The 15,455-nt window shown below is 35.7% G+C and overlaps 2 protein-coding genes across 10 annotated transcripts in view; one reads left to right on the forward strand and one right to left on the reverse strand.

Annotated features, from left to right (window-relative positions):
• LOC115765196 (glutamine-dependent NAD(+) synthetase) overlaps positions 1–15,455 on the reverse strand; it is a 37,967-nt gene that overhangs the window by 11,736 nt on the left and 10,776 nt on the right. The window lies entirely within an intron of this gene.
• Positions 1–15,455, forward strand: part of LOC115765194 (cytosolic carboxypeptidase Nna1) — a 31,292-nt gene that overhangs the window by 5,302 nt on the left and 10,535 nt on the right. For all 8 annotated transcript variants that reach the window (XM_030708629.1, XM_030708628.1, XM_030708622.1 and 5 more), the window contains exons 2-4: positions 12,007–12,185; positions 14,197–14,349; positions 14,489–15,305. In XM_030708629.1, the coding sequence (XP_030564489.1) occupies positions 12,007–12,185; positions 14,197–14,349; positions 14,489–15,305 (1,149 nt within the window). The remainder of the gene's footprint in view (positions 1–12,006; positions 12,186–14,196; positions 14,350–14,488; positions 15,306–15,455) is intronic.

Below are 15,455 nucleotides of genomic sequence, written 5' to 3' on the forward strand. Positions count from 1 at the left end.
GTTTAAAAATGAATTTGTGTGCTGTTTTTCATTTTGCAAACAATTACATGACAAACTGTAAATAAACATTATCGGTTGACATCAATAACTATGTAATTCTTTAATAACTTTTGCGTGCCAGGCTAGAAAGCTCAGCTTAAATAACTTTTTACTCTGTTCCCAGAGTGTTAAATAGTACATTGTTTTTGTTTAATGCACTATTCCTTGCGTAAGTCCATATCACAAAATTTAGCCTCTAAGAATCAAGCCAATCATTTTTTTTTACCACGCGCACTGAGCTAATTTCCAAATTAAACAGTACACTGGAACTAGTCGGCATATTATTTTGATGCATCACTATCATTTTCAATTCTTTATTTTAAAAGTAAACAATTTTTGATTTAATTATTCTAATTATCTATATGTACAAAACTATAATATACAAATTTTTATGCCCTGAACCCATTGAAAATGGGTAGAAAGGGTATATTGTATTTGTGCAAAATGCAAATGTCTGTAACAGGCCGAAAGAAGCATCTCCGACCCCAAAAAGTATATATATTCTTGATCAGCATCAATAGCCGAGTCGATCCAGCCATGTCCGTCTGTCTGGCTGTCCGTCTGTCCGTCCTGCCGTCCGTCCGTCTGTCCGTCCTGCCGTCCGTCCGTCTGTCCGTATGTATGAACGCAAGGATATCAGAATCTATAAGAGCTAGAGACTTGAAATTTTAGATGTAGGTCCTCCTAGTGCCTGCGCAGATCAAGTTTGTTTTCTATAATCGATAACTTGCCCCGTTTCCAAGTAATCGATAAAAATAAATATCGAATTCCTGTTTTTTGGGCAATATTAGTAAATAATAAGAGCTAGAGTCACTAAACTTGACATGTAGCTTCTAGAATAATATATATATTTGCATTTGGTGTTGGAAGAAGAGGGTTCTTGTCTTACTTGTTTATTTTTAAAATTAAAAAAAAACAAGTAGGAGGTTCTAGTCGGGAGCTCCCGACTAGGGGATACCCTAAACCCTCTTATTCCAACACCAAATAAATTAATAAAAAAAAGTTCCCTTGGCAGGGCTCGAACTCGCGACAAACTGCACCACTTGCTATGCCTCTACTCAACAGCCACACCAACAATTAAGTACTTATGATAATAAAGGAACTAAAATAACATTACAAAACAAAGATGCAATTACCATGCTATTAGAATGCGAAGCATTGTGTGTGAATGTGTGTGTGTACATGTATACAGAAATTCTTAAAGCTGCTGCCCCATTCAATTGCACAGTTGCATATAACTTTAGTTTTTCTTAACCGATCTTTATGAAATCTTCTTCAGTATATCTTATTGTACCATAGAATATTTGTGTATTCTTAAAAAATCAATTGCATTTAAATTGTGGTTTAAATTGGTTGGCAATAAAAGTTGGGTTATTAACTTGATTTATAGCTCTGGGGTGGTAGCGGGGAGGTTGCGATAGGTATGAAATGAAAGATAATTGAAATATCTATAATATTCTAGAAGCAACATATCATGTTTGGTAGCTCTAGCTCTTATTATTTACCCAATTTGCTAAAAAAAAACAGGATGTCGATGTCGATTTTTATTTTGCTTGGATTGCTTGGAACGGAGTAAGTTATCGATTATCGGAAACATTCTCGATCTGCGTGGGAACTAGTAGCATCTACATCTCAAATTTCAAGTCTCTAGCTCTTATAGGTTCTGAGATACTTGCGTTCATACATACGGACGGACGGACAGACAGACAGACGGACGGACATGGCTAGATCGACTCGGCTATTAATGCTGATCAAGAATATATATACTTTATGGGGTCGGAGATGCTTTCTTCTGCCTGTTACATACATTTGGATTTCGCACAAATACAATATACCCTTATACCCATTTTTAATGGTTCAGGGTATAAAAATGAAGATATTCAAAAGGTGGTTTGGACAAAATGTTGTTTATCAGCTAAATATAATAATTTTTCATATAAATTCAATTTAAACTTAAAATGAATGAAAAATATATCCTCCATGGTATCAACCACCTTTTGGGGACGGTTCGGAACGGAATCCACCGAGGTTTGGAGATGCTTTCCACTCCTTTGTGACCTCAGTAATCGTTTCGTCCCCTACCTTAGTCAGATCGGCTGTTCTATTTCGCTTTATTAGGGAACACACCTTGTTAAATAATGATCAAATCTGGACTTACGGGTGGCCAATCTAGTGTTTCCACCCCAACTTTTCTTAAAAATGTGGTAAAAATTTACGCCTTGTGGCAAGAAGCGTTGACCTGGAGAATAAATTCTTCCCCGACCAATCTGTGGCCGGAGGGAAACGCAAAAATGTTTAATATTAGATATTGACTCTGGTTCTTAGAAACATCAATAGGAATCAAGTCTCCCGCACCATTATCAGAAACGGATCCCCAGAACATAACGTTCCCGACCATGGCTTACTTTTTGACATACAGGTAAATTTTTTTACGATAACCTTTGTTTAGTCGTACAAAAACTTTTCTTTGTGATGAGCGAAAGTCAAAACTACTCTCATCCGTCCACAGGACATTGCGCCACAATTAAACAGGATGTATACTTTTGCGAATTCCAGTGATGAAAGGTATGGGCTTCGCTATATATGTTTTATATCACCAATAAGACGCTTACTTATGTTTCTTTCACTAATGGGAATGTATACAGTCTTATTCCACTCCAAGGCCACAGCTTGTGGTGTTTTGAGTGGGTATATTTTAAATTGGCGCACGATCATACGGTTTCTGCCAGTTCGGCGTACATTGGATATTTAATTTAAGGTTTTATATTTATTAATTTGATATTAGTCTGATATTTTAACAATTTTAAATATTAAAATCACGGGTTTATCAAATAAATAATTTTGAATACATATATATATATGCACAATTGCAATATATCATTTTGACCCATTTTGGAAATCCATTAGATGGAAATCGATTTTGGGATGTGGTTTTTTAATTAAAATTTTGGATATCCATTATTTTATATTACATTATTTGGTATGTATATATTCAAATTGTTTTATTATGTTCCCATGCTAAAACAAGTCCACAATTTACGATAGCTTGCATTTGAAATATATATATATATATATTGTGAACTTGTTTTAGCATGGGAACATAATAAAACAATTTGAATTAATGTGAAAAATGAGGTGAACAAAACTATTTATCGTAATTTGTTTTTATAAACATTTAGTGTGTGCGGTTCGAAGGAGAGAGAGAGAGAGAGGGAAAGAGGAGGAATAGAGATTACCTTCTACCTTGAGTCACGGCAACTTGCCAAAATAGAAAATACATAAATATTGTCATCAAGATCATTGCCGCCTGTTCTTGGTGACATAATGCAATGCTGTTACGGCTAGCTGCCTCTTACAAATTTAATGAGACCAGTTTCATACCATCTTGTGATAGGAATATGTGTACATATTTACATAAGTTATAGTACATGCATACATCATAACTGCAATAGAATTCAATGTAGGGGTACCAACATATTGATAAAAATAACTAGATGAATATAATGAGAGTAATATTTTCACTGTAATTAATATTGAAAACACAATTTTTTTTAATTTAAGAGGATTGGGGGAGATTGAAAAAAAATTTGTTCTCTAAAGTTTATTTAGACGGACTGTCAAACGCACGCATATCGACGAACATGGATACCATTGAACAATTGATGTATGATTGATTGGTAATGGGGTTGAAGGTTTTTCTTTTTGCTTGTTACATACAACTTTATTATACACATTTTCAGCTTACAAACAATAAACTATTTGTATTTTTTTGTTTTATTTTCCCTGTAGCTAACCGGGTCAGTTGTTTATTCCATGCTGCCTCTGGCAAGGAAGTTGCCGTATTCAATGGTGGTGGCATTTCATTTGGTTCTGCTTGAATTTGAGCGTGAATTTATGGGAGGCTACCTAGCAGCTCCTCTTGGCGTTACAAAAAACGATAGCGACCAGCCATTTAGCTTTTTCTTGTTTATAGCAGTTGCCGCGTTTGACTCAAGTGCGACGTCAACGACGCAGAACGGCTCAGTTTATTTTATACAACAGGACGTAACGCCGAAAAATGTTTTTAACAGACGAGCTGTGAAAAAAAAGACAATTGCATAATAGCAATTCTAATAAACTTAAAACGAAACTCGCCTCCACACTTGCATTTGTATGTGTTCAAAAAAAGATAAGAAGCAGTAACCTCAAAGCTAATCTCGACCTTTTTATATCTAGTAATCAAACTTTATTTAGCTACTTTATAGTAGCTGAATGGTAATGTTGCAGTGAAATATGCAACCTAATACGTAGTACTCTGCCTAGAACTGAATTATAATTGAACACGAGGCAAAGACTTTTTGGGTTTTTGGTTAGTGCGACTATCAAACATTGACTTTATATTTGAGCTTTGTAGTTCTTAAGGAGACTACTAGTCATCTACCTTCCAATTTCAGAAAGTCAGGCCTGTTTAGGAATCAAACATTTTCGTTTTGAAGTTCCGAACTCAGAAAGAAATGATTACAATACAAAATCGATATGCTTATAAGAATTTTTTACACATTGCAAACAGGCCAAAATGCTAAATTCTAAATAGCTACATTGTAAGCTAATTAATTACATGTGCAAAAGAAAAAATTATTCTGAGTATAAGGGACATGTATTAGCAATACATATATGCTCTTCGCCTGACCAGACGACCTTTAAAAAAACCGGAATTGAAGTAGGGCTTTCCCTTTACGGAAACTTAGGAGTTTCTCCGGAACATTTTGTATAGTCCAGATCCGATAGTGTCGTTAAAAATCCTATTTTCTATGACGGACATATCACAGTAAAAATATACTCCTATGCACTTTTTGAACAGAGTGTAAGACCAGCACTATTGTACCACAAGTTACTACTTCATTCAGGCGCAGCCTAATCATGGACTTCTGCGGATTCGGCGGTGGTCGCGTCCAGTATCTGCAGGCTCAGCTATTTCCCGTTTGCACACTGACAACATCCAATGGAGGTAATATTTATTGAGCAAATGCACATTTACAATTACTAAATTGTAAGAATACTAGATATACGATCCGATATCACAAGTTATTAAATGCATTTGATCAATGATACCCCTGAATTTCTGCATTACCCCAAAATGTTTCAGATTATAGAGATAAATCACGGCCAATAGAGGTATAAAAAAGCATCCCGTAGTATTCAGGCTCAATATACATGGGAAAAATATATGTGTAAGCACCACGATATAGTCGCTGCTGTTAAAAACGGTGGCTTTTATTCCAGAATTTAAAAAAGGTTATGCCCGTGCTTTTAGTGTTATAAGATAGTTCACAATTGTAAATTTTGTTTCTAAAAGCCAATTACGTATCAGTAAAATTGATAAGCTAGTTAAGCTTTTTTTCGACATTACAACGTTGTGTACGTTGCTATGACAACACCTAACAATCCCACAATCACAGTTACCAAACTGACGTTTGGTTGATATTCTCCTTAGGTAAATGCATACATAATGATCATTTATTCATTAGCGATAGGTTATTAGAAAATAATTGCCTAATATGGTGGAAACACGTCGACAACCGCATTTTGTGGAGATAGTACCTCGCGTGGTGGCCAGTGAGTTGGGCTCCCCAAAGGTCCAAACTGGAATGTTTTGAGAATGACTTTTCAGGGGGGCAAAAAACATCTTTAGCATGTCTCATTCCTGGTCTAAATGATTGTTTTGGCGACGCTCTAGCTAACAGAAAGGCTCAAAGACTTGCGGAACAACTGGAGGGAGCACTGGCCGAAGTTACCATTCCAATCAACATTTTGGTGTTGGCTCAAGTGATCGCTGCACTAATGCAGGATTGAAGGGTCGTCGCTGGGATGGCCTCTAATCCATTCATTGTGGGCTGGACTAGCATGACCATTCGTCTCTGCTAGCAACCTAGACATTTGATGCAACGAGTTAGCAGCAAGACTGCAATCGGCTTGAGCCGAACCACTTCGAGCTCGGTGTGGTTAAAAAAATTGTTTCCATATTTAAAAATTCATTTTCTGTTTAAATATCTATACATACATTTCATACACAAATAATTATAAAAATATATGTATGTTATAAATGAATATTATCTTGCTCACGCTAAAGAAAAATAAAGCGTATGGGCATATGTAGACTATAAGGATACATGCCAAATTTAAACATGAGCATTCTCGGTATTGACCTTTGCATCTGTCTCCAGTAGGATTTCGAATTTATTGCTTAGAAAGAAGAGTAGGGTTCTCATGTGCATTCTTGTAGACATATATATTTGCATGAATATGTACTTAATTTGTACGTGTATTTAATTTGCCTACGGTTATTTGTGGAGTGAAAGATTGAAAGAATTGATACATTTTCAGGCATTTTACCTCACTAGATAGTTCCACGGTAGTTATGCCAATATAGTGTGCAAATAATTACCTTGTACCTTCTTATAAGGAAGGACTTCGGCCTGAAGTTTTTTTTTAAAAGAAAACAAGTAATAGGTTCTAGTCGGAAGATCCCGACTAGGAGATACCCTGAACACTCTTATTCTACCACCAAATAAATTAATAAAAATAAGTTCCCTTGGCAGGGCTCGAAGTCGCGACAGACCGCACCACTTGCTATGCCTCTACTCAACAGCCACACCAACAATTAAGTACTCATGATAAAAAAAGGAACTTAAATAACATTACAAAAAAAGATGCAATTACCATGCTATTAAAATGCGAAGCAGACGTGCATGAATGTGTGTGTGTACATGTATACAGAAATTCTTAAAGCTGCTGCCCCATTCAATTGCGCAGTCGCATATAACTTTGGTTTTTATTAACCGATTTTTATAAAATTTTCTACAGTATATCTTATTGTACCATAGAATATTTGTGTATTCTAAAAAAGTCAGTTGCATTGAAATTGTGCTTTAAATTGGTTGGCAATAAAAGTTGGGTTAATAACTTGATTTATAGCTCTGGGGTGGTAGCGGGGAGGTGGCGATAGGTATGAAATGAAAGATACTTGAAATATCTATAATATTCTAGAAGCAACATATCATGTTTGGTGGCCCTAGCTCTTATTATTTACCCAATTTTCTAAAAAAAACAGGATGTCGATATCGATTTTTATCGATTGCTTGGAAACGGAGTAAGTTATCGATTATCGGAAACAAACTCGATCTGCGCGGGAACTAGGAGCATCTACATCTAAAATTTCTCTAGCTCTTATAGGTTCTGAGATCATTGCCTTCATACATACGGACGGACAGACAGATGGACATGGCTAGATCGACTCGGCTATTGATGCTGATCAAGAATATATATACTTTATGGGGTCGGAGATGCTTCCTTCTGCCTGTTACATACATTTGGATTTTGCACAAATACAATATACCCTTATACCCATTTTTAATGGGTTCAGGGTATAATAAAAAGCATCGCAGCAGCTAAGTACTAAATGATTTTTATACCCTCTACCCATTTTGAATTGGGTAAAAATGTATGTAACAGGCAGAAGACGGCTTGTCTGACCCCATAAAGTATACACATTCTTGATCAGAACGTCGAACTGCTGAATTGATTAAGCCATGTCTGTCTGCATGAACGCCTCGATCTTTGGAGACTATAAAAGCTTGAGACTTTTAATGCCATACTACAAGTAAATCAGATTTTTTCATATTCATAATATCGATAAAAATCTATTTTAAGACTTTGTGTTTAGTCAATTTAGTAAGTAAGCTCTCTCAAGTATAGCCAGATTAAGAATATTTATAATAACATTTTGCCTACTTCTCCTTATTTAGAGCCTGCATAATTATTTTGGAATTGAAATTTGGCTATATTTTATGGTTTATAGAAATAAATTCCTATAAGCCAAAGTATTATATTCAGTGAAGGGTTTACGGAAGAGAATGACACTTGACTATGAAGTTCTTAATTGGGTTTTTCTTATCCTGTAAAATGTAGTATTATACTATTAAAAGTATATTAGCCTTTTGCAAGATCCTTCTTGCAGTCGAATTGTACATTCGTTTGAACGCAATTTTTTTCGCCGATAAATAATATATATACATGGAAACAATTTTAGCCTGAGGTTACCTTTACCGAATTTATTCAGCAGGGGCGGAAAATTTGTAGTTGCCGCCGATTCTACTTAACAGCCACACCAACCATTTTTACCCATTTTCAATGGGTTCAGGATATAAAAACAATTGACCGCCTTCTGTAAAAAAGGACGAGAACACAAGAAAATCTTATACAACTTAGTAAACATTGAATTGAATTTCGAAAACGTTCAACCTTTTCTGTGTTCTCTAATTTTGATTGAAATTGTTGATAGCTTTTCGATTCTTTGCTCCTATGAGTAAATTCTTGTATATGCATAAGAAAGCTAAAAGAATTAAGTGTGATTCGAAACTGGGTACAGGTCATCGCGTAGTCGTGCACACTCAACTATTGCATTCTTGATATTCTAGATGTATTCTGATTTCAATGTCTCAATTTGAGTGTGAGCCAAAAGTTTCTACCATATGCCGCGACACTTTCAGAGCTCGACATCATCCGAATGTTTACCAGGGAAAATACGAAATGAAAGATTTGCATTCTGTGTTGCCTTCTCTATCTCAACGCAATAAATAATATTCTCTTGCACTGTCGTCTCCGAGACCTCTCATTTTCATGGCTCGTACTGCGAATGACACACCGAGTGGTGAGCAAAGAGTTGACGTCGACGATGTGGCGAGAAAAGATTCAATATATTGATACATTTATTCATTTGAGTTTTAGCTTTAGTCAACAACAAATTGTGCAAGTAGAAACGACAGCCGACGACAATAACAATCAATTAAGTATATTTCATATACATATGTAGCTACTTGGTTTTGCGAAGTGTCCACCACTTAGTATTTTACCGAATTTTTCGCGTTTCAAACCTCAGCAAAAGTCTTTCGACAACATAGCTCAACAATTTCGACAATTTTTTCTTGTGTTTTCTTTAATTTTAGCAACACAGTTGCATGTTTTGGTTACCATTGCTTTTTAAATTCAATTACGAAAATTCGAGTACTGAAATTTTACTGGTAACCTGCTTCATGTTTGTTAAGCGAATAAATAATTTCAGTATCTGAGATTTTGAAAATAGAATACACACAGAATATATAAGATACATTTCTTATAATAGCCACAGAACGGTGCTTTATAACAACTAAACCTTCTGTTGCACATTTTAATGGGAGCTATTTAACTTTCATGTTTTCTCAAAATGTTTAAAATAACAAAATAAATAAGAAACTCAACTTCCGACAAATAGTTCTCATTAAAGTCTTTCGATCCTGATAAATCAAAACATAAAGCAAAAAAAGAAAAAACATGGATTCGTGAAAATTCGTAAGCTTCTCCCGTCCCAAAAGGAGGAAATGTTGTAAGGGAAAGAACTATGAACCAAATAAAACAATCAAATCGTGGAATTTTTTTCCCGGAATCCATAAATAGGGCCACCTATATGTCACAAGCCCTGAACATTTGGAACAGCTTGGAGGCGAGTTACATATGATTTAAAAAGGGATTTGATCTATGTATTCAATAGGCGAAGCTACTTTAAGTTACATTGTATAACTTAGTCTACTACAAATGAGCGGTCGGTCAGAGTACTGGATAGGCCTTAGTCGACCCAGCTCTTGATCTTGGAGCTGATCGCAAAAATAAAAGATATATTGGGTCGGAGACGCCCATTCCGCCATTGCACTGGTTATAAGAACAAATGTGCAGCCGCAACAGGTAGCAAATGAGCCGAACGCCGAAGACCTTGAAAACACGCACATTTTAAAGATGTTATTGATACTCAACGCATGAAGTTTTATTTTTATTTGGACCCAAAAGCAAACAAAATGGGTGCAAACTAAAATATAAGTGTATTCATTTTAATGAAGACTATATTGAAAAATATCGCAATTATCGATGACAAGCGAGTATAAGTACTATTGTCAAGAGAGTACTACTCGGCTCTGTAAAATACTCTTAGTATCTATCTTAAAATACACTTATAAATACACAAAAATATACATAAGCAAACATGCTGTATATTTTAGGCAGTGACTGTGCTTTTTCACGGCCCACTAAGGAAAAATGTATTTATATAGCTTCTCTAAATTTGTTGTCCGATCATTATAAAAAGCCTGAGCAAAAATAGATAAATAAAAAAACGTAGCTATTTTTGGAGTTTTAGATATAGCCTAATAATCCGGCACATTTGATGCACATGTAAGGCCGTAAAAATAGCCCATACTGTGCTGCTGCATAAAGTTTTCTATTGAATTTTCAAAATTGGTGTACAAACAAAAGCAATTTGACCATAGGTAAACGCAATTTAGCAATCGCCTCCGAAACATAATACTTTAGAAACATTATAAAGAACAAACTGCACGTACAGATTTAATAAAGATTAACAAATAAAGATAGACTTTATAAACTAAGAACAGTAAAGTATATGGGCATTTTAATAGAAAAGAAAGTTTACAATCCAGAAAACTTTAAATAAAGCCAAAAACAATTCAGGCTGGTTGATTCTATGCGAACCCGACTGAAAGTTGTATATATCTAATCGTACTATTTATATATAAAAGTATTAACACATTAAAAAAAAAAACACCAAAAACATACAACTTAGAAATATTCTAAAAACTCATTATTGTTTTCTTTTAGGTTATTAATACATGTTAATACCCGCAACAAATAAGCTGACTCACTGTGTGTCGAAGCTCTTTCCTTTCAAACTGTTGTGTTTTTGCAGTATATATATCTATATATATATATATATATATATGTATATATGTATGTCAGATGTAGCCGGATTGTACTTCCAGATGCATCTGCCATAGAAATGATCGTGTAAAAATACATTTTTTATTCTCTGAACTCGTTAAAAATGGGTCACAGGCAGAAAAGCATCTCAAGCACCATAGATTCTATACATTCTTTATAAGCATTAATAGCTAAGTCGACATAGCTATGTCCGTCCATCTGTCTGACCGTCCGTCCGTATGTATGCTAAAAATTCGAAATTTTTAACCAAGGTCTTTCAAGGTCCGTACAGTACGAGTTTGCTTAGGATAATCAATAACTTGCCCCGTTTCCAAGTAATGGATAAAAATCAATATTGAAAACCTGTTTTTTCAGCTAATATCTTAGGTTTTAAGAGCTAGAGTCACAGTCAATTTGACATTTAGCTTCGTCGGGAAAGGACAGCTAGATGAAAAATTGGTAGCTATTCATTTTCTGTAGATCAGGTTATGATTGGACTTCGTTTTTGTTCGTGATTAACTGAACACTTTATTATCAGGTTTTGTAAAATCTGTAAGGCCTACGGTTGGCACCAAATGTGTGTAAATACTATATCTTCAAAAATGTTTAAATGTTTTTAATAATTAAATATTTTGGATCTGCGTCCAACAGGGAGTCTACATACCAACTTTTTTGTCTTTAGCTCGTACCAGCTCTGAGATATGCTCAAAAATATTATCTGAGATATTATACAAACGCGAAAAATTATTGATGTGAAAAAATCTGGCACTGCGCGGGCACTAGGAGGACCTTCTTTCAAAATTTCTCTAGCTCTTTTGAGATCGGCGCGTTCATACATACGGATGGACGGACAGACGGGAGGACAGAATAGTTTTACATACAACTTTATTTTCGACCGGTCATTCCAATGGCAGCTGTATGATATAGTCGTCTGAAGTTAATGAACTTTCGCTAATATGTAATGACCGTAGTGGTCAAAAAATCTTAAACACTTTTAAAACAGAAAAATTCTTTTACCCTTTAGAAACAGATTAAAAAATTGGACAGTAAGATTTTGGATAGGGACTATATTTGCAAAGGTACTAGCTGTGAGGCTTCGTAAAAACGTTTGAAGTTGCTTGGGAAAAACTATAAGTGCAGAAGTACTTGAACATATGAAGCATACTATTTAAATAATTTTTTTAACAGGCTTCTTAGGCAACCTTCTGTCGAAAGGCCTAAAAACCAATCAATTGGTTGTTAATACCGATGAAAAAACATTGAGACCGATTGCACGATTGAAGGAACCACGAGATTTATTCGCCCTGCCCAAGGAAAAGGATAATGATTGCTCACAGCAGGCCCCCAGATGGCCTGTTGAATGCCAGGTGAGTTTTTGAAAAATATTTATGCATACACAGTATCTAACAGGTAAAAGGTTCGACATTAAAACTTAACTGGCTGCTTAAAAGTAAATATTGACTATTTATATAAGTGAAGGTAGAAACATAAAAAGAACCTTTCAGATCCTTAGATCATTAGCCAGTTTTGCTACCCACTTAACACGTTACCAGTTCGGAACTTAACACGACTTGCAAAGCGAGCGAAACCGAAATTTGGTAGGGTATTTGGTAGAATACTGTTATAATGCTGCAAGGTTCACAATTATTAACAATTATTATTACAATTTTTAATACCCATATATAGGTTTTTTTATACAGACCCTTATTAGTCTCATTTTTCCTTCCTATGTATGTACATACATAAATGTATAACATTAATGTATAACACTGTCTGTGGCGGTAAGCTGAGTACGTAAAGGGACTATACATTTAAAATTTTTTGTTTAACTTTGGGAGATGTTGTAAAAGTAAAATTATCAGATTTCAATATTACTTTTCCGACCCTAAAAATCTCAGGGATTTACTCAAAGAACCGTGACTATGAGTAGATATTTATCAATTTCAGGAAAATGGTTTAAATAAGCTTGCATAACTAATAAAAATAGGTCAAAGAAGGTTGGCAATTTTCAATAGGAGGCTACCAAACGTAGTCAAGATATTTCAGAATTTCTGAAACTCATATAAATATGAAGTGTGCGTTGTTACGGCAAGGCAAACCTGGATACAGACAGAGATGGACCCGAGTCGGGTTTCTAACATGAACCACGATTTGGAAACACCCACGCAAGTAACTTATGGAGATTTTTGGTATCTAATCTTGTTTGGAGCGCGCTTAAAATAAGTAAACAATTTAATTTATACTTTCATAATATAAAAACTATGAAATACTAACAGCCTGCCTCGGCTTCGCATGGGTTAATAGGAGCAGTGGAGTAGAGCAGCAGTATGAAAATACAGATACCGATCGATAAAGGAGCTAAATAATATTGTGCGCCGACTCGGCCAGTTCCGACACACAGATAAATAACAAGTAGTGATGGTTCAGCCAGGAGTGCCCTTCATCTAACACATGTGAGGGTCGCGCTACGCTCTCGTTTGCCTTAATATTAGTAAAAAAAAAAATTATTCGCTGTGGCTGTTGAGCTCGTAACTACCTAACCGACCAAACTGCTTGCCGTCGCCTCATACCTCGCAGCCATACCGGAAATGAGTTTTAATGGACAAAGATAGTTTATTTTATACGTGACCTGCATAAACTATTCTAGGAGCCAAATTAGATAACTCTAGCTCTTAAAACCTAGGAGATTTGCTTAAAAAATAAGTATTGAAATAGATTCTTATTAATTGCTTGGAAAGGGACAGTTATCTAAAACGAACTCGTACTGTGCAGGCAACTAGACCTATGCTAAAAGTTCAAGTGTATTGTTCTTATAGATTCTGAGATCGGCGCATTCATGCATACGGACAAATGGACGGATATGGCCAGATCAACTAGGCTATTGATGATGATCAAGAAAATATGTACTTTATAAAACATGAATTCTATTCACCTAAACCTATAAATGTTTACATAAGGTCATTAATCTTACATATGTAATTCCGAAGGTGTTATTTTTTTAATGGCGGCTGTATGGTATGCCTGCAACAGAGACGTACCTATATAAAGTTTGATTATGTCAGATTTATACAAGAATAGACTTTGCATAGAGACAGACAAGCGAACAGACAAAATAAATGCAAATCAGTCAAGCCGTGTACAAGGAATGGTTGACCATATATTCGGTGAATCATTTTTAAACGGATTGTTTTCATTAATTTTATGTATGCTTTTCGTATTGAAACATCGTATGAGTAAAGAAAAAAGATAAACCTCTAATTTTAGAACAGGTTACGTAGTCAGGAACTCTCGACTTGAACACCCTCATTTGATGTAACCACGTATTCTTGATCTTGAATGCCGAACTGTTTTGTAAATCTTGAAAAAATACCTTCGCAGGTCATTGGGGAGCGTATTATACATATTCCTTATGTACCAGCGCAGCCCGAACCGCTTAATGTGCCCACGGGTAATGAGCTAAAGCCACGTCCAGTTGGCGAGGAGAATGGCATTGTTGTATTTTCCTATTGTCCTATAAGTGCTGTAAACTATGTAAGTACTACAACATAATATGTCGTGATACGTATAAACATGCACCGCCGGCACATATACGCAAAAAAATTGGGGTTCTGGTGTAGAGATAACTATTGGGATATTATCCTAATTAAATTGATTTTCAACAACATAACAGGGTAGCCCAAATACGAAAACCAGAACAGAGGATAAGTCTAGCGAAGATTCGGATGACTCTTCGGATTCCAGGAACGAATTTATACCTCTCAGTCGGAGGCTGACGCTTCATTCAGGCAAAAATCAGCTGAACAGCGTGTCTAGCCTATTAAATAGGCTAGGTGACATCTCGACGAGCAACTCTCAAGACGATGACGATGACGATGACTGCAATACAAGTGGAGATGGTAAGGAGTCCCAAGAGAAAACAGACTTCCAATGTCTCATCGATTCGAAGAACGAACTGTTCGGTAATAAAACGTATGGTACAGACTCCAGCAAATTAACTATTAAAAACAACACTGGAATCAACGATACTTGGAAAAACAATAGCACTGAGTACAAGCCCGCCTCGCCGCACTACGTGCTTAGTCAGTTTGGCAAAAAAGTTTCTAAGGGGATAATTGAAAAGATTATCGATTACGACGAAAATCCCTTAACTGGCACAGGCAGCTCTACGTCAACCAAAGTACAAAATAAATATGCAGTTACCCCTTTTAAACTACCCAAAACGAACATTTCGCGTTTGGAGGTTGCTTTCCAAAGCAGTTCACATCAATCTTATAATGATAAGACTTCAATATCGCGCAAGAGTAACAAGGTCGATGACACGGACGAGGACAGTGATGACGATTGCAGTACAGAAATTGCAACGGACGAGCCAAAAGTTTCAGTTAGTCGTTTGGCCGGTGGCGCTGACAAGCGTCCAAGTACCAGTTCTAGCTCTGTATCGGATACAGAAACGCTAGTCGGAGGAGAAAGCATGTGCAGGCTAGCATGTAATGATCAATGAAAATTCAAATTAGACATCAGTACGAGTCAAAATCTCAATCTCTATGAGCCTCGCATTATTATGTTTATGGTATGAAGTTTTGACAGGATACATTTGTTATTTTAAAAATCTTGTAGATAGATATAGCTACCAATCT

This window comes from Drosophila novamexicana, unplaced genomic scaffold (genome assembly GCF_003285875.2).
Source record: "Drosophila novamexicana strain 15010-1031.04,08,12 unplaced genomic scaffold, DnovRS2.1 tig00000932-arrow-arrow-pilon, whole genome shotgun sequence".
Taxonomy (NCBI): domain Eukaryota; kingdom Metazoa; phylum Arthropoda; class Insecta; order Diptera; family Drosophilidae; genus Drosophila; species Drosophila novamexicana.